Here is a 19,583-nt window from a genome sequence, read left to right as displayed (position 1 = left end):
AAAATGAAAGGGTGATTAAAATTTGATTGCTACATAAATCAGAGATATGGTTAATTATATTTATGAAAAAATTTGGGTAGTATGGATTTCTATTTGAAAGGCTTGCAATTTCAAAGTTTGAAAACTGCATTTTTTTCAAAATTTTCACCAAATTTCCTATTTTTTCATAATTAAAGACAAAACATATCGACTAAAATTTACTACTGACATGAAGTACAATGTGTTACGAAAAAACAATCTCAGAATCACTTGTGTAAGTTAAAGCGTCTCAAAGTTATTGCCATTTAAAGTGACACATGTCAGTTTTGAAAAAAGAGGCCGGGTCCTCAAGTCACTTTTGAGCTGTGTCTCTATAGGGTTAAGGGGTTATTCTTGTTGCTTTTGAGTTCAAATTTGCCTTATGTTCTCCCAAGGTTTGCCTGTTTCATGCCCTGTTTAAGTGCACTTTGGTTAATCTGCACTTCGGTTAAGATGGATGCTGCATAAGAAAATGCCCCCCTGCATTGGAATTGCTTCCCCCATAAGCTTTATCTACTTATATAAGCAGAGCTTCATAACTAGCACTAATTTAAGTTAACTAATTAATCTAAAAACAGTGACACATGAAGAGACTTGGCTGTGTTGATACAAATAAACACTGACCAGAAACAACAATAAAATCACTGAGCATCAAAAGACTGACACTAGTACAGATAAGGACAGAATACCAAAAGGAATTAGGGTGGTGCACTCTGGTCAAGGATATCAGATATGTATAGGATTGTATGTACACTTTATTGGAAGGCACAATGCTTGAGTGTTTTGGGCAAAAAGCAACCCTTTCTCAAGTGCATAAAACTATTAAAATATTACAAAAATATACAAATAGCAAAAAATAAATAAAAGGTAACATCAACATGATTATTCATAAAATACATATAAATACAACACATGAATCAACCATGATAACCAATTAAGGTGTGTAGGGAAATAACATATACAAAGAGAAATAACCTGTGAACAAAGATCAGCAAAGTGTATGTGTAAGTGTATGTAACTTTTCTAAAAAAAAAATTTGGTTGGTGTATTCACCAACCAAAAATTTTTTTTAGAAAAGTTCAAAAAGTTTCAAGAACCATTGTATAAATCAATTGGTTTGTTCAATTTCTTTCAGTGGATTTTTCTGCATTTCCTCGTGGGACTCCATTGTATGGACAGCCTTCTTGGTGGGGTGATGAAGATGCTGTTGGAAGTACAAATAACCTAACAAAAGATAGCAAAATTGAAGAGTCTGATACTACAGGTATGATAATTATATTGTAATTGTTTTAAATATGTTTTTATTGCATTTTACAGGCACTTTGTATCAATTTTAGAGACATCCCACAATGCAAAAATGCATCACTTAAAATTAAACAATATATTAAGATAAAATAAGAGAAGAAAAGATAATTCTTTAATAGTCCCACCATGGGGAAATTCAGTGTCTTACAGCATAATAGATAATACAATAATACAAAATACAAAAGCTCCATGGTAGAGGCATTACAGTGACAGTAGGTACAGATAAAAAGGTAATGGTAGAAAACAGAAGAAAGGATATCACAAACTTAAGGATCTTTCAGCTCTCTATATGGAATGATTTCCACTTAGCTCAGTATTAGTTGTACAGCCTAACTGCAGCGGGGAGGAAAGACTTCCAATGGCACTCCTTCTCACACTTAAGGTACATCAGTCAGTCACTGACTGTACTGCCCAGTGCTATCACTGTTTTATACATGGGATGAGAGTGATTCTCCAGCGTGGGACTTACCACAGACAGTATCCTTCTGTCACTCACTAGATTAGCATTTGATTCCATACATAAAAGAAACAAGTGGATTGTGTGGGAAGTGAGTGTCCCAGTTGCAAAAACCAGGAGGCGCACTCCTCGAAGACTCGGACAGAAGCCAAAAGATGTGTACAATTTGGATTTGTAATAAGGAAAATAACGCATTTTGGGGTTTAACCCCTTAGCGACCCTTGACATAACTGTACGTCATGGGTCGCATGGGGATGTATAGAGCGAGCTCACACGCTGAGCTCGCTCCATACACGGCAGATGCCGGCTGTATAATACAGCCAGGACCTGCCAATAACAGCAGCGGTCGGTGCCCGAGCCGATCGCTGCTGTTAACCCTTTACACACTGCGGTCAAACGCGACCGCAGCGTGTAAACAGCGCAGGCGGCATGGGCGCCGCCATGTTTCCCCGATCGCCGCCCTCCTGAACGTCACATGAGGGCGGTGATCGGTTGCTATGACAGCCGGAAGCCTATTGAAGGCTTCCAGGCTTGTCTCTGCCCGAGATCTATTAGACGATGCTAGAGGCATCGTCTAATAGAAGTGCTGGGATTCTGCTATTCACTGCAGTACTGTAGTATTGCAGTGAATAGTATGAGCGATCAGACCCCCTAGGTTTCAAGGTACCTAAGGGGTCTGATCATAAATGTAACAGAAGAAAAAAAAAAGTTTTTAAAAGTATTAAAAAAATAAAAAAAATATAAAAGTTCAAATCACCCCCCTTTCCCTAGATTAGCTATAAAAGTAATTAAAGAACATTAAACATAAACATATTAGGTATCCCCGCGCTCCAAAATGCCCGAACTATTAGAATATTAAAACATTTATCCCGTACTGCGAACGGCGTAGCGGCAAAAAAAATAAAAACAGCCAAAAAGCGTTTTTTTCAACACTTTGCCTCCTATAAAAAATTGAATAAAAAGTGATCAAACCATTAGATCTTTCCCCAAATGGTATCAATAGAAACGTCATCTTGTCCCGCATAAAAAGACACCACAACCAGCTCCATACATGGAAATATGAAAAAGTTACAGGTGTTAGAACATGATGACACAAATTTTTTTTTCTATTTTGCAAAGTTTATCATTTTTTTAAAAGTATCAAAACATTTCAAATACTATATAAATTTGGTATCACCGCGTTCGTACTGACACGTAGAACACAGGTAACATGTCATTTGTACCAAACAGTGAACGCTGTAAAAATTAAACCCATAAGAAAATGGCGCAAATGCATTTTTTCTCCAATTGCACCTCATTCTGAATTTTTTTCCAGCTTCCCAGTACATTGCACAGCATATTGAATGATGCCATTACAAAGTACAATTTGTCCCGCAAACAATAAGCCATCATGTGACTCTGTGAACTGAAAAATGAAAAAGTTATGGCTCTTGAAATGTGAGGAGGGAAAAACGAAAATGCGAAACCAAAAAATGGCCTGGTCCTTAAGGGGTTAAATGCTTTGGAAAGCGTACACCTTCATCAGATCTATATAAACAAAAATTAATGACAATATATGTGATATAAAATAATTTGTTCAAAATAAGCAAAATAAATAAAATAAAACATTAAAGCATATGTGTGTTCATTACAAAATATTGAAAGTCCTCAGTTCATGCTCTATAAAACAAATACTCATACATAAAACATAAGTGTTGTTACAGCGGCATCAGAAATAATAATTCTTTCATTAAAAACATTGTGGTTTTTTTTATATAAGTATTGGTTCTATCTGTAGACCATAATCTATGGTAATTGATATATATGATATAAGGCTGTTTCTTTGTAGTAAACTTAGATATATCAATCCCATAATAATTTCTGGTTGACTATTAAGGGCTAATAACGTATTATATGAATAGTACTTTAGAGACCTACCTCCGTTATTGTGGTGTGGTAGCTTGCTGATATGAACAGATGTCACTGGCTGATTTCATGGAAAGGAGCCACAATCTTTGAATTATGCTGTCAGAAAAATCAAAACTTATTTGAAAGTTTAGGTATGCTTTACATACTTTTTCTTATGTATGTCATTTTTTTGTAGATTTGAAAAAACGAAAAAATAAAAAAAAAAAACCTTTGAAGTCTTGCAAGCAAGGCAGTTGATGCACTGAGGATGAGCTTTAAGCCCTAAATGCACTGCTCTTTCTGTTCAAGTAGGATGAGTTATGTCATAACAGTGGGAAGATCAACCCTCACTGTACAGATAATGCAGCAGGAGATCTGAGAAGCAAGAGTAGTGCTCCGTGGAGCTGATATGAACATAGACATCACTAGCTGACTCGTACTATGTATAAAAATTGTGCCAGCGTCTTAAATCCAGCGTGTCTTTGGGCTGGATGGAAATGAAAATAGGCTCCTTTTTCCGCCCCTTAGAAAACGGAAAAGTTAAAGTTGGCACATGCACACAAGTGGTGTGCGCGTCGCTTCACTTTAATTGCACCTGTGTTACTCTATTCTCAGAGTGGAGTTATGCTAATCACTTGAGTAGTTTCTATATTTTTATCTATGTTTGTGTATTCATAAAAGTGTTACGCTAACCTCTTGAAATTTGCATGTGTTTTCTGTGTGCAGAAACTTAGTGGAGATATGAATATGCCCAAATGTCTGCGTCTAATGGGTATTTGTTCTTTCTGAATTATAAGTATAATTCTAAGTATCTCATAGGCAAGTGATCCAAAAGAAACATGTCACATTGTCTTGAACAGGGAGCTTGCCAGGTATGATGAAGGATTACACAAGGATTAGTCTACTGTTTACAAGGCACCTAGGGAGCTCAACCAGATTCTGGATTCAGATAGAAGTTTAGATGTCCCTTGTGGGCTCAATCGTAGGAGCTTGCTCCCTGGGGTCCAGTGACGTGGTAATGGCGTTTTCTGATAGCTGTTGGTAGCAGAGTGTGAGAAGGTTGCCCTGGCAAGATCCCTATTCAGGACAATATAACATGATTCTTTTGGATCATTTGCCTGTGAGATACTTTTCTCTGACCTTCATGAATACAGTAAAAACAAAAAGGGGAGAGAGACACCGAGCACCAATATAGTTTATTAGGTTAATAGCAGTGTGAAAAATTATTCACTGTAGGTTGGCCTCTTACCTTTTGGTGTTATGAAATGTTACAACACCAAAACTGAGATGTGCCTCGTGGGTTGCAGAACCCCTCTGGAAGAAAAGCCACTCCCAGGAAGACTTCCTCAGTTACAAAGAGGCAGTTCTACTTCACCACACTCGTATCTGCACTCTCGCAATACCAAACAGCTATTCACCACCTTCAACTCCCTCCTGTGTTCTCCTGCGCCCCCTCCGACATCACTTATCTCAGCTTACGACTTTGCCTCTTACTTCAAAACTAAAATTGACACCATGAGAGACAGTCTCACCCTACTCCCCCGACAACCCCCTCATCATACTGCTCACTGCTCATCATCCTCGATCCAGTCACATCCCATCCCCAAACTCACTGAAGTCATTACTTCGGCCCTAACCCATCACTTCAACCTATCTCTAGCCAATGGATCCTTCCCCTCTGCCTTCAAACACGCCACAGTCACACCTATACTTAAGAAATCGTCCCTCGACCCGTCCTCTCCAGTCAACTATCGTCCCATCTCACTGCTCCCATATGCCTCAAAACTACTTGAGCAACACGTCCACTCAGAACTCTCCTCCTATCTCTCGTCCAACCTGCTCTTTGACAGTCAGGCTTCAGATCCCGTCACTCCACTGAAACTGCCCTAACAAAAGTTACTAATGGCCTTCTAACCACCAAAGCCAAGTGCCATTACTCTGTCCTCCTCCTCCTTGACCTCTCCTCCTTTGACACAGTTGACCACTCTCTCCTGTTAGAAATTCTCTCATCCCTTGGTATCTCAGACCTGGCCCTTTACCTCACCGACCGTACATTCAGCGTCTCCCACTCGCACACCACCTCCTCACCACACCCTCTCTCTGTAGGTGTCCCCCAAGGCTCCGTCCTAGGACCCCCCGACCCCCCCCCCCCCCCCCCCGTTCTCCATCTACACCCTTGGCCTGGGCCAACTCATAGAATCTCATGGTTTTCAATACCATTGCTAAACCGATGACACCCAAATATGCATCTCTGGATCAGACATTACCTCCCTGCTGGCCAGAGTTCCAGATTGTTTAGCAGCTGTAGCCTCCTTCCTCTCCTCCCACTTTCTCAAACTCAACATGGAGAAAACAGAGTTCATAATCTTGACCCCACCCCGTATGGCCCCTCCACCTGACCCATCTATCAAAGTTAATGGAACCACAATTACCCCTGTCCCACGGGCCCGAAGCCTTGGGGTAACCCTGGACTCCGACCTATCCTTCAAGTCACACATTCAAACCCTCAACACTTTCTGCCGCCTCCAACTCAAGAACATCCACCGAATGCGCTCCTTCCTCACCCCTGAAACCACTAAGATGCTCGTCCAGGCCCTCTTAATCTGCCTAGACTACTGCAACACCCTCCTCTGTACACTCCCACCAAACAACCTCGCCCCCCTCCAGTCCACCTTAAACTGCGCTGCTGCTGTGCTACAACCTCCAATAACACTATCACCGCACTGCCATCTGAACAGTGTCCCCCTCACCTTCTGTCTCTATCCCTCTTCCCTCATAGATTGTAAGCCCTCGCGGGCAGGGCCCTCTGCCCCACTGTGCCAGTCAGTCACTGTTAGTTTTATATCTGCCTGTATATTTTGTGTATTGTATGTAAACCCTCAAATGTAAAGCACCATGGAATTAATGGTGCTATATAAATAAACAATAATAATAATAAAAAATAATAATTTGTACAAGCAAGTAAACAATCAGTTCCCAAGTTCTTATCAGCTCAATGAGTGTTTTTTTATGGCTGCTTTGATCAGTGATGTTTTCTGTAGGGTGCCATAAATCCATGTGACAAAATTCATCCCTTCCTGGAGAGTTTGAAGCAGGGTCATGAACTTGTACTCATAAATCCTCCTCTCTTTCTCAGATTTGAAATGTCCTCTTGAAACCAAAATTTTCATGTCATTGGTGATATGATCTTCATTGCAGAAATGTTTTGACATGGGAAGGTCCATTCTTTGTTCTCTAATAGTATGGCGGTGTGGGTTAATCCGAATTCTAAGCTTCTGACCCGTCTCTCCAACATACAGATTTTCAGTGGAACACTTTGTGCATATTATTAAATAAACTACATTAGGTGTGTTACAGGTGACGGTACCTGGTATTTTATATTTCCTGTTAGATTTTCAGTGGAACACTTGGTGCATATTATTAAATAAACTACATTAGGTGTGGTGAAGGTACCTGGTATTTTATATTCCCTGTTAGAATCGTTATCTTGTCGGTGGTCAGTATGTGAGGGCAGGTTTTGCACCTTTTCTGTCTGCATGGAAACGTTCCTTTTGTGGTAGGAGGTGACAGTGAGCTGTTGATAACCATATTCCTGAGATTTGATGGCTGTCTATAGCACAGAAGAGGGAGGTCTGGAAATATGAATTTTAGACGGTTGTCTTTTTGCAGTAGTGGATGTAGTTTGCGTGGGATTCCTCTCAGCATCTCCAGGTGTGGGTTGTATGTGACAACCAAAGGTACCTGATTGTTTTCCTGTTTGTATGGTTTGGTGTTCTCGTGGCCCTGGTGACACAATAGACGGTACTGTGAGGAAGAGCGTTCCTGACTGACTGTCAGAAACACCCTTCTGACCGTGAAGAGCTACAGTATCGGCACCGATAGTTCATCACCAGGGGCACAGAACGTGAAAGCCGATTGTCTGCTTTCTTGCAGTGTATAAAACCACATGTTCCCCAGGAGGTGAAAGGTCCTTTTTAGGCATAATTCATGGTGGAGAAGGCTTTCAGGGTGTTGTTTTGCGCCTCCCTCTGAGGGATAAAGCCCCCTAAATGTTAAACCTATCTTGCCTGTTCCTGCCTCTCCCCTGTCCTCTCCAGTGCGCTTTGGAATGCTCAGGGGCCCAAAGTGGAGCATATAATACTGTCTGGGAGACACTGTGGGGCAAATTGTACTGTGTGGCGGCCGTTCACTATTTATATAACACAGTATCTGTTTTATAGCAGATGTGATATTAATACAGGCTGTGACATTAGTACATTGCATGGTCACTATTAAACAGATCCTGTGCAATGTACAATAAATAGTGAACATTAATTGTTCAAAAGTACCAAATACAGAGACCATTACCTTTCAGTAAAAGGCTGTTTCTATTATTGAAAGCTCGATAAAACCCTATTCACACGACTGTAATTTGTGGGTCCGTAACTCTCAGCAAATGGATCTGCAGAATGCTTAGGTTAAGTTGCTGCTTTGGCTCTTTTCAATAATTTAATGGGTGTTGGGTTGCAGTTTGGGTACTGGGTCTCTAAAAAGCTCGCCATCACTGGTATATATTATCCCATAGATTTCACACACTATGAAGAAGTGTTGAGCATCAAGGTCAGAGAGGGAGTCAATAATTTTAGCTGGGAGATTTTTATGGAAGAAAATGGCTACACCTTTGGTCTTCTCTATTGCATTGCTACTGTTGTGCTATATGGGATAGTAGTAGTTTTTAACAGTTGGTACGCTGGAGGCAAGTGGGTTTCCTGGGCATTTTTCCTGAGAGAATTTTTCAATGGTCTCGCTGCTTTATGCAGCCTGTGATACAAATGCTAATATTTTGTAATGCATTGCATTAAAGAGGACCTTTCATCAGATTGGGCAAAGGCAGTTCTTTATACTGCTGGAAAGTCAACAGTGCGCTGAATTCATATATTCAATAGCGATTTACAGTTAGAAGGGCATTTCTGACAGTCAGTCTGGAACGTCCTTCTCCACAGCAGCGCCGATCACGCTGCAGTGTGAGCAGGGAGGAACGCCCCCTTCCCCTCCTGATACTACTCGTCTATAGATGAGCACTGTGAGCAGAGGGAGGGGGCGTTCCTTCCCACCCACACTGTACAGCGCGATAGGCGCTGCTGTGGAGAAGGACGTTCCTGACTGACTGTCAGAAACGCCCTTCTGACTGTAAAGCGCTACGGTACCGGGACCGATAGCGCTTTAGCCGGGGCACAGATCGGGAAAGCCGATAGTGCGCTGAATTCATCGCACTGTCGGCTTTCCAGCAGTATATAGAACTGCCTGTGTCCAATCTGATGAAAGGTCCTCTTTTAATGATTAGACCCCCTGGGATTCACAACCCTAGGGGTCTAATAAATGCAATTAAAAAAAATAATATATAGTTAAAAGTAGTAAAATAGTTACATTAAAAGTTCAAATCACCCCCTTATCTAGAATACATATAAAAGTTAAAAATTATTGTGAAACACATTAGGTATCCCGGTCTCTGAAAATGCCTGGTCTACTAACTTATAAAAATAGATTTACCATGCAGTCAACACCAAAGCGGAAAAAAATTTCTAAAGAGACGATCCTACGTCTTTTCTCTGTTTTGCCTCTGATAAAAATTTGAATAAAAGTGATTAAAGTAATAGACCTTTCCCAAAATGGTATAACTAAAATGTAAATCTGGCCCAGCAAAACAAAGACTCCCTATGTATGCCTGAACACAGAAATATAGAAGTTACAGGTGTCAGAATAAGATTTTTGGTTTGGTTTTATTTATTTATTTATTTTTTTTGCAAAGTTTTGAATTTTTTAAGGGGTTAAAATGTAAATAAACTATATAGATTTGGTATCCCTAAATTGTACTGACCCATAGAATACAGGTGACATGTCACGAGTAACAAAATGAGAAAAGGCTTGCAGACAAAAAGACGCTCTATGCATTCCTGTACACAAATATATAACAAACAAAAAAATCACACAATAAAATGGCTATTTAAAGTTTTATATGGACTGATTTATATGATCCACCAACTTCAGTTCTTAGCAACTATGAATGGGTGCTGCTATACTGATACCAGTGCAGTTGGAATTTTCTCTCTAGACCCCACCGTTCCTGAGTAACAAGTGTTTTTTATTTTTGGTGCCTAATGTGCTATTTAGCTCTTTAAAGGGGTTGTCCCATCACAAGGATCCTATCTATACTGCTTGTTAATGTGAATGTAAGACTTTTCCTAAATACATTGCTTCAGCAAAACTGCTTTGTTTGTGATGTATCTGCCTGCTCTCAGGGGGGAGGGAGGAGGGGCTAAGTGCACGGGAGCGAGCCTGGAGGGGGGTAGTTTACACTTTGGGGGGGGGGGGGAAGGGGCCACCAATACAGACCCGGCATCCGCTGTAATAGAGAGGCGGATGCCGGGGAGTGTAGACGCCGGCACAGGTTAAGCCAGCAGCAGCAGGAGTGATGCTGATATTCCGGAGGGGAGGGAGGTTCGGAGGAGCGGAATAGCAACATCGCTCCTGCCGCTGCTGGCTTCACCTGTGCCGGCGTCTACACTCCCCGGCATCCGCCTCTCTATTACAGCGGATGCCAGGTCTGTATCACATTGTGAAGGCTGTACGTCCGATGCTTAGTGCATCGGCAGCGCACACGCAGGGCCAGCGACATAGAAGCGACGACTTCTCGCCGCTGGCTTTGCATATGTAACCCCGCCCACCAATGACACAACAAAGCCGGAAGACAGAAGAATTTACTGCAGCGAAGAATGGTGCGTATGCGACGTGGGAATACCCCTTTAATGTCAGAAGGGGAGTTTCAGGTAGGGGGTGTGATTCAGAGCTCCAATAAGGCAGTCAGTGTCAGAATTCAGAATCAAACCCCTGTTTTGCTCCTGCCTGACACCGCCCTTCTGACAGTGCACAGTCTAAGCAGCATATCGTACACCAAAAGTAACTGCATTGATTATTCAGGAACAGTGGGGGGCTAAAGAAAAATTTCCAGTTGTGTCAAAATCAGCAGCTATTAAAGGGCTGGACTTGTTGGATGTGGTAAAAGGTTCTCTTTAAATTTTCTTCCTTGATATCAATTGTACATGCCCTTGAAGAAGTTAGATTTGAAAGCAGACCTTGAGATGGGCAGCCACTATTGTATCTACTATATCACATGAGTGTTTTACTGATAAATAAAAAAAAAAAAATAGAAATGTGTTAATCCTGTTTTATCCAAGTGAAATTAAAAAAAAAAAAATGTTCAGAAAAAGAAAACTCATAGGAATAAACTTATTTTTCTCTGTTAGAAAATGCATTTCTCGGATACCTGGTTATTTTATTCACTTCCATATCCTTTGATTGAACCTTGGTTAAACTTCTGCGCTATTCAGATTGGGACATGGTCCCCCACATAATTGGTGGGCTTTGAGCAATGAAATCCCTAGCTACAAGACAGTTAACAGTTCTTCTGTGAGTCGGTGATTAACTGTTAATTATCAAACAAACCATCTGGGGGGGGGGGGGTTAAACAAATACATTTTTTCATCAAATTTGATTATTAATTCATATTTTTGTTTTTTTCTAGGTTCCTGCAAAGGTGGGAAAAAAGCAGACGAGCAAGTAATGTCAACAAAAGAAGAAGCTTTCAAACTTTATGGCAGAGATCCAAGCTATTTTGAAATCCCTAATAAAGAACTCCAACAAAAATCTGATGGAGAAGGAAATGTCTGTGAAATTACAACACAAGACCCTCATAGCCAGCAGGTCTCAGGTGCAGGACATGCTTCCTTTACAATAGAGTTTGATGAAAGTTCTCCTGGAAAGGTAACAATTAAAGATCATGTAACAAAGTTTACAGATCATCGACAAAAGATAAAGAAGCCTTTATCCTATGGAGACAAGGACCTTGCTGGGTTAAATACAGAACTGATTGCAACAGAAAGTAAAGTAGCTGACTGGCTAGCACAAAATAATCCACCCCGTTTGCTAAAAGAAGCAGCTGAAGAGGATGCAAAAAGTGTTAAAAGTGATGTACCAGTATACTTAAAAAGGATACAAGGTAGTACATTTTCAACAAAATCCTATACTTTTGATGGTTCGTTTATAATAACATGTATAGTTTTCTGTTCCTTAACTTTAATTATCTAGATTTGTTTGGGAGCTGCAGTAAACTGACCTGTCATCTACGGAGAAAATGGGACTCTGCTTTCAATTCTTTTCCCTGTCTTAGTTCCAGGTCCTGCTGCTGAAAACAGCTAAGGGCGGGTTCACATCTGCGCCAGTGTACGCTTTAAATAATCCTTCTGTGTTTCCATCTTTTGCTCCGAGAAACTGGATAGGGGAATGGGTTTGAAAAGTGAGCGCCTTGGAGTGTTTTGTACCTGTCTGCGGCGAAACCATTTTTTTTAATCGGACATGCAGGACTTTGTGTCCGGTTAAAAAAAACGGTTTCGCTGGGTACAGGTACAAAACGCTTACGAGCACTCACTTTTCAAATCCATTCACTTGAATGTGTTTGAAAACTGACTGCCAGATTTCCGTCCCCTGTCCAGTTTCTCGAGGCAGAAGATGGAAACCCAGCAGGATTTCTTAAAGCGTGCACAGGCGCAGATGTGAACCCGCCCTAATTGGTGGAAATGGAGCTGCAATGCAGAATGAGAAAGGCATCTTTGGAAAGTGTAGAACCAAAGATAAAATACTGTCATTAGTTTGATACTGATTTTCCTGCTGACAGACTCTCTTTTACAAAAGGTTCTAGAAGGTTTTCCAAATTAACGACTTCTGGACCGCCCATAGACTTTATACGTCCGGGAAGTGGTTGCCTTGTTCTGACAGGACGTACCAGTACGTCCAGTCAGAACACAGTAGCTGCACGGAGATTGTGCAGCTACTGAAGCTGGGAGCCGGCTGTAACTTCAGCCACAGCTCCCACAGAGATGGCAGGGAAAATTTCTTACCTCCCCTGCCTTCTTGATCGCTGTGTATACAGCGCTCAATGAGTGCTGTATACAAAGCTATGGACGCTGCCATGATTCAGCCGCCCTCTGACCCGGCGGTCACGTGATCCGCAAGAGCTGCTAGGTCCTACAGGACCCAGATCATCTCAGTAAGCTGTATATACAGCGTGCAGGAGGCTGTATTCCTCCTGCAACTGAGGCTAAATGTACCAGCCCCAGTTATAGGAGAAATCAGCCTCCAGTACAAAAAAAAGTGATCAGATGACCCCAAAGGTCTCTTATCACCTTATGGGGACACAATCTGAAAAAAAAAAAGTAAATAAAATAATAATAATAAATAATACGCTAATAAAACGCCGTTATTAAAGGTTATAGCCCCACCCCCACGACACCATACAAAATAAAAATTACCGTAATGGAGAGGAAAAACTATATTTTAAAGTTTTTCAGTGACACTTCGTGTTATTAAATAAAAAAATAATAAATTCAATTTATAAATAATAAATTTCAATCTATTTTGTTTATATTTTCCCGGATATAAAAAAAAATTAAAACACATTTGAAATTAAAAACAACATAAAAATAAAGCCCCCGAAAAAAGACGCAAAAATTAGTTGACTGAGACATACGAGAAAAATGTTACAGACCTCAAAACCGCACATACAAAATAAACCTAAAATGTGTCTGGTCCTGGAGCACAAATTGGCCCGGTACTGAAGTGGTTAAAAAAATATATATATTTCTGAATCCGTGTCAGTAGGTGATTGTAGAACAGAACTACCTCTCTTATGAGCTGCTCCACAGTCTTCTAGTACTACTGCAGCCACATTCAGTGGTTTAGAAAACCTGTTAGCCAGCTACACAGTATGGACAGAAACAAACATTAAAGGGGTATTCCCAGTTCGCATACTCAGCAGTCTTTACTGCTGTAAAATCTTCTTTCTTCCTGGTTTCTTGCATCATTTTGTGGGCGGGGTTTCACACGCAACCTGCCGTTTAACTCCGCCCCCAAATCCGCATGTAGCTCCGCCCACCCATATTGGACTATGAAGTACAGGCAGGAGCAACTCCATTCTGTGTTACATACAGAGACTGCCTGTCTCTGCCATAATGAACACAATTGAATTAGCTAGCCTGATAACTGGGAGAACAGAAGAAATGAAAGCAGCTCCTCTTCCCTATCTGCTATCAGGAAGCTAGGTCACATGGTGTAGACACAGGAATAGCTAGATACACAGGCTCGCTCCCTGCACTTAGCCCCTCCTCCCTCCCCCCTGAGAGCAGCAGGTACATCACTTGACTCATGAGCAGCTAAGTCAGGGCTGTGGCCACAAAGAATTGAATAAAGTAAGATAGTGGACAAACAAAGCAGTTTTGCTGAAGCTGTGTATTTAGGAAAAGTCTTACAACCACATTAACAAGCAGTATAGATAGGATCCTTGTGATGGGACAACCCCTTTAAGGGGAATTTGTCAATAGGAAATCAGTATCAAATGAATGATACTACACTTTTCAAATATTTTTTTATTCTGCATTGCAGCTTAATTTTTATGAAAATCAGTCTTTTATTCATATTACAGATTAGTTGAACAGGGCTTTAGGGACATGTCTTCTACAAGGACTTTGTTCTCTGTCACTATTTATCTGCAATAGTAAAGAACAACCAATAGGATGGACCCAAGGGTACAGCCAAGAAATAGACAACTGCGCTGAACCAATGGCAAGACAACTCAAAATGTTTAATGGATGACACAAAATAAAGTTAAAAAACTTTATTTTGTGTCATCCATTAAACATTTTGAGTTGTCTTGCCATTGGTTCAGCGCAGTTGTCTATTTCTTGGCTGTACCCTTGGGTCCATCCTATTGGTTGTTCTTTACTATTGTATTTTCCCCCTGAGTGGGGTTACCCAACAGCGGCACAATACGGGGTATTTTCTGCCCCTGTGTGCTGGTAGGACAGGCGGAATTTTTAATTAGCCAAATAAATTACACATGGCTGGCCCCTATAAGAGGGCACCGAGACCCTCCCCCCTGTGTTAGTACAAGAGTATAATATACAGACAATTTTATATACAAATATACATATATGTTAAAAAAAAAGTTTTTTTTTTTTTATCACAATAGTCATTGCAAAAATAGGGCGGGAAGCCTTGTGCCGCTGTTGGGACTAAGGGAAAACCGATTATCTACATAATCATCCATTCCCTGTCTTCCCACCAGCGGCACAATACGGGGAGATATCAAGTAATCCCCTAGGGTGGTTTTTGTCACTCAACCGAGTGTAGTACCACACGCCCGAAGGCGGAGGCTTCTGCAGAACGGCTACATAATCTGTAGTGTCTGGTGAAAGTGGAGTGTGAGGACCATGCAGCAGCGGCGCAGGTTTGCTCTAGAGGCAAAGCCCGTTTGTCGGCCCATGAGGTCACCACCGACCTCGTAGAATGTGCTCTCAGGAAGGCAGGTGGAGGCAGACCCTGAGCTGAAAGGGCAATTTTAAATAGCCTCCTTCACCCACCTGGATATGGTGGGTTTAGATGCCTTGAGGCCCCTCTGTCTTCCTATGAAGTGGACGAGGAGGTTTTCTGCTTTCCTGAAGGGGTGAGTGTGCTCTATATAGATCCTCAGACATCTGGATAAATCCAAGGTATGGTATCTGATTTAATCTGCTGAAGACGGAGATGGGTGGAATACCGGTAACGTAACCAACTGCTCCATGTTGGAAATAGAAAAATATAAGGTACCTTAGCCCTAAATCCAGGGAAATTCCATGAGCTGGACTCTATCCTCGAAGACGATGGTGTAATGTTCTTCAGAGGAGAATGCCTGCAACTCACCTACCCTCTTGGCCGATGTTATGGCCAGGAGGAAAGCTGTTTTAAAGGTGAGGAACTTCAGCTCTGCGTCTTTTAGAGGCTCGAAAGGGTCTTCACATAGTGCTGTCAGGACCGTACTGAGGTCCCATTTGTGGACGGGAGCAGTGACTGCTGGTCTCAACCTCCCAGCACCCTTTAAAAAGGTGCTTGTTAGAGAGTATTGAGATAGACGCCTCCCCAGATAGGCGGACAAAGCGGCTACTTGTACCTTCAGGGTGGCAACAGAGAGCCCTTTGTCTGAAGGAAGTCCAGGATCGCCTCGACTAGGGGATCCAAGGAGTCCAACTCACGTTCCCGGCACCAGGAATTAAATATATTACCAATCCTGCGGTAATTTTTGTTAGTTGATTCCGCCCGGGCACATGTAAGCGTCTTCAGGAAGGCTCTTGAGAGTCTGCTATTCCTTAATAGAGACTGGTCAACCTCCAGGCTGTCAGGTTGAATTTCCTCAGATCCTGGCAGGTCAGCTCTACTTGAGTTACCAGGTCTGGGGGGGGGGGGGGAGCCTCCAGTAACCGCCTTTACTCATCCTCATAAGCTGGGCAAACCAAGTCCTTTTCGGCCAGAACAGGATTATGGCGATTCCTGAGACTTGTTCCTGTCTTATCTTCATCAATACCCTGGGTATGATGGGAACTGGAGGGAAAATGTATACCAGCCTGAACCTCCATGGGATGGACAGGGCATCCACTGTTAAGGGATTGTCCTCCTGGTACAGAGAGCAGAAGGTTTCCACCTTGGCGTTGAGTCGGGTCGCCATAAGATGGACCTCTGGGAGACCCCATCTTTGGACGGATGTAGAGACCATTCTCCGGATACGGTAATACCCCGACTCAACTGATCCACTACTATGTTCAGGGAGCCCTTGATGTGAACAGCGGATAGATGGGACAGGTTTTTCTTTGCCCAAGTGAAGATTATGTTTGTGGTTCTCAAGAGGGGTGCAGACCTGGTGCCCCCTTGTTTGTTGATGTATATCACCGTGGTCATATTGTCCGACCGGACTTTGACTGCCCTCCCCTGAGGAGATGGGCGAAGTGACACAAGGCAAGGTACACCGCTTGAAGCTCCTTCAGATTGGAGGTTCTTTCTTCAGGTCGTTTCTATTGTGCCTGTATGGTCTTGTTGTACAAATGGGCTCCCCATCCCAACTGGGATGCATCTGTAGTCAGCAGGATCCATTCTGGTGGAACCATGGACCTAACGTCTTTCAGGTGTGTCCACCATCTGAGGGAAAGACGGGTACTGGGAGAAAGGCAGATCTCTTGCAATCCCCGTGGAGACCTGTTCCAGGCGCTCAACACTTCCATCTGAAGGGGACGCAAATGCCATAAAGCCCAAGGGACCACCTTGGCCGAGGATGACATCAGGCCAAGAACCCTCATGGCGGTCTGGATGGTAACGGATCTTCAATCTCCTTGGGCTGGTGAGAGATGTGCATGTTCTGGGAATCCAGAATGAAACCGAGGAACTTCCTCTGGGAAGCTGGCACTATTTCTGATTTCTTCCATTTGATCAGCCAGCCTAACTCTTGAAGGAAAGCTATGGCGATCCGAAGATGATGTTGAAGAACTGAAATAGACTATGCTTTTATGAGTCAGTCGTCCAAATAAGGAACCACGAATAGGCCTCTTAGTCTCAGTGCGACGGGGGCGACCACCTTGGTGAAGATGTAGGGAGCTGAAGAAATGCCAAAAGGAAGGGCGGTGAACTGAAAGTGCTCTCTGTGGCCAGACATCTGAATGGCGATCCTTAGATATCTTCTGTGTGGATAATAGATGGGGATGTGAAGATAAGCGTCCTTTAGATCCAGGGTTATCATTACCTCGTCCTGTTGAAGGAAGGCCGTTACGGAGTCTATGGATTCCATCCGCTGATCTCGGGGATATTGATTGAACTCTATGGCATAGCCATGAGTTATCACCCGCAAAACCCAAGGATCTTCTATGAGATGTTTCCATGCAGTGACGAAGTGGGTAAGACGGCCCCCCACTGGTTGTTCGGCCACAGAGAGCGGCGCACCTTCAAATGGATGACTTTTTCTTTGGCTCCTCCCTAGTGCGGCCCCGACCCGTGCCTCTAGAGCGTAATCTGGCTCGTCTTTGAGGCTGAGCTCTAGGATAAGGCCTGAGGCAAAGATCTTCCTTTGTCTTCTGCGAGGCCTTCCATCAGGTCATCTAATCCGTGACCAAAAACTTGCCCGGGCTGAAAGGGAAGCCCACAGAGCGCATATTTTGATGGAAGGTTGGCTCATCATGGTCTGAGCCACAATGGTCTCCTTGCGGCTGTTGTTTGGGCCATGGTTTTTGAAGACAGCTTGAGCTGTTGCCTAGATGCCTGACCCAGGAAGTCGGCTGTCAGATGGATAGAATTCATAGAGGCCAGAATATCATCCCTACTCATGCCAGCGTCGATGTCATGCTCCAACCGCGCCAAGAAGGAGCGAAAGAAATCCGAAACTTCGGCTGTTGAGATGGCTACTGCCGACTGCACTGATGCCGTGTAGCAGGCTTTCTTTAAGGTGGAATCAACCCTCCTATCCAACAGGTCTTGTAGGTTAGATCCGTCTTCCATGGGGACGACATTGCATCAGGACAACTTTGCTACCACCAGGTCCACTTTTGGCAGGGTGCCCCAGCGGTCGAGTTGGGCCGAGTCAATAGGGAACATGTTCTTAAAGACCCTGGAAGCAACATGCCTTTTCCGGAAACTTCCATTCATGCGCCTTGATTTTAATCAGAGCAGCGTCTACATGGAAGGCCCTTCGCCCTCCAGAGGTGGACGCGGAGGCTTCTCCATCTACATCCTTGGTCCCAATTTGGATGTTTTACCCAATGAAAAATGGGTCTGATGGCAATACTCGACTGCTTATCTTTGGATGGGCAGGAGACGTCCTCAACATGTAATCTATCCATGGAGGGTAAAGATGTAGAGCGCAAATCAGTGCACTGTTTTTTTGAGAGGTGGGTGATGGAGTCACGGATATCTTTTAAGGAATCCTAACAAAAAAAGAGAGCATGCTTACCAGATGTGAGGAAACCATTTTTTCACTTGTTATTCTGAATCCGTACTCACCATATACTCCTTTACCCCATCCACTCTGTCCCTGGAAGAGAGTTCCTCAGGAGGGGGGCCTCTGCAGGAATGGCAGTGAGACCATTCATAACCTAGGAAACATACGGCTTTTAGACTCGCGACCGGGAAAGCCTAGCTATGCATATATCTTTGCATACCCTTACCGTCCGGTAGGGGATTATCACATTCCAAACAGACGAAATATTTCCTTTTAGAGGAAGTTTTCCTTCTCCCATGATCCCCAGGAGGAGTAGTGGAGGAAAACATGGCGGAAGAGTTGCGACCACAACAGAGGCTACATTAAGCCAAATAAGGGTAAACAAGGAGGAGTATACATTTTCTTCTGTAAGTAAGAAAGAGACTTACCCGGGAGCCTTACCGACTGCGGCGAGAAGGTTTGGCAACCGTCAGAGTATGGCAGCAGGAGCTTGTACAGCATGTCTGCATTTGTGGCAAAAACACCTAGAATCTCTAGGGAGCCCCACTAGACTGAACCAGGAAGGCAAGGACTAACCCTTGCACTTCCTTTTTTAAACTGCTGCCGAATATAGGGGCGGGGCTTAGGAAGGGCCCGCCCCTACTGAAAGAATCTCTGCAACAGAAAAAAAGGGGCTAAGAACGAGGAGGAGAGGGGGAACCTGCCCCCTTCCCCCTGCTCTATTCTGAGCAGAAACGCATGCAATTTTAGCCTCCGGCCGCACGAACAACCGGAAGTACAGGCCGCACCGGAAGTGTACGGCTGAGAACTTCCTCCCCCTTGGCACAAGGAACCACATCTAGGGTTCCGGGTGCCGGCTATCCCGCATAGAGAGTGCACGACAACTGCCAGCGCAAAGAGGGACTGCCGGCCACCATGCACGGAGAGCGGGCGCGAAAGCCACAGAGAGAGAGGGGAGAGGACTGCACAGCAGGAAGCAGGTGAGTCACGGACCTTGTAGGAATCTTCTGAACAAGGGGAGCGGATTCCAGGGAGGAGGGAGGGGCTGTGAGACCCTGTTAACTCTGCAAGTAAGCAGGGAAAAAACTGACACGG

General features: G+C 43.3%; 1 protein-coding gene across 3 annotated transcripts in view; it reads left to right on the top strand.

The window, feature by feature from the left end:
- The window catches only part of CEP170 (centrosomal protein 170), a 180,733-nt gene that overhangs the window by 95,395 nt on the left and 65,755 nt on the right, over positions 1–19,583 (top strand). For all 3 annotated transcript variants that reach the window (XM_075267759.1, XM_075267758.1, XM_075267757.1), the window contains exons 7-8: positions 1,154–1,282; positions 11,229–11,702. In XM_075267759.1, coding sequence (XP_075123860.1) covers positions 1,154–1,282; positions 11,229–11,702 — 603 coding nt within the window. The remainder of the gene's footprint in view (positions 1–1,153; positions 1,283–11,228; positions 11,703–19,583) is intronic.

The sequence above is a fragment of the Leptodactylus fuscus genome, chromosome 3 (genome assembly GCF_031893055.1).
Source record: "Leptodactylus fuscus isolate aLepFus1 chromosome 3, aLepFus1.hap2, whole genome shotgun sequence".
NCBI lineage: Eukaryota > Metazoa > Chordata > Amphibia > Anura > Leptodactylidae > Leptodactylus > Leptodactylus fuscus.
This window is presented reverse-complemented; position numbering and strand designations above follow the sequence as displayed.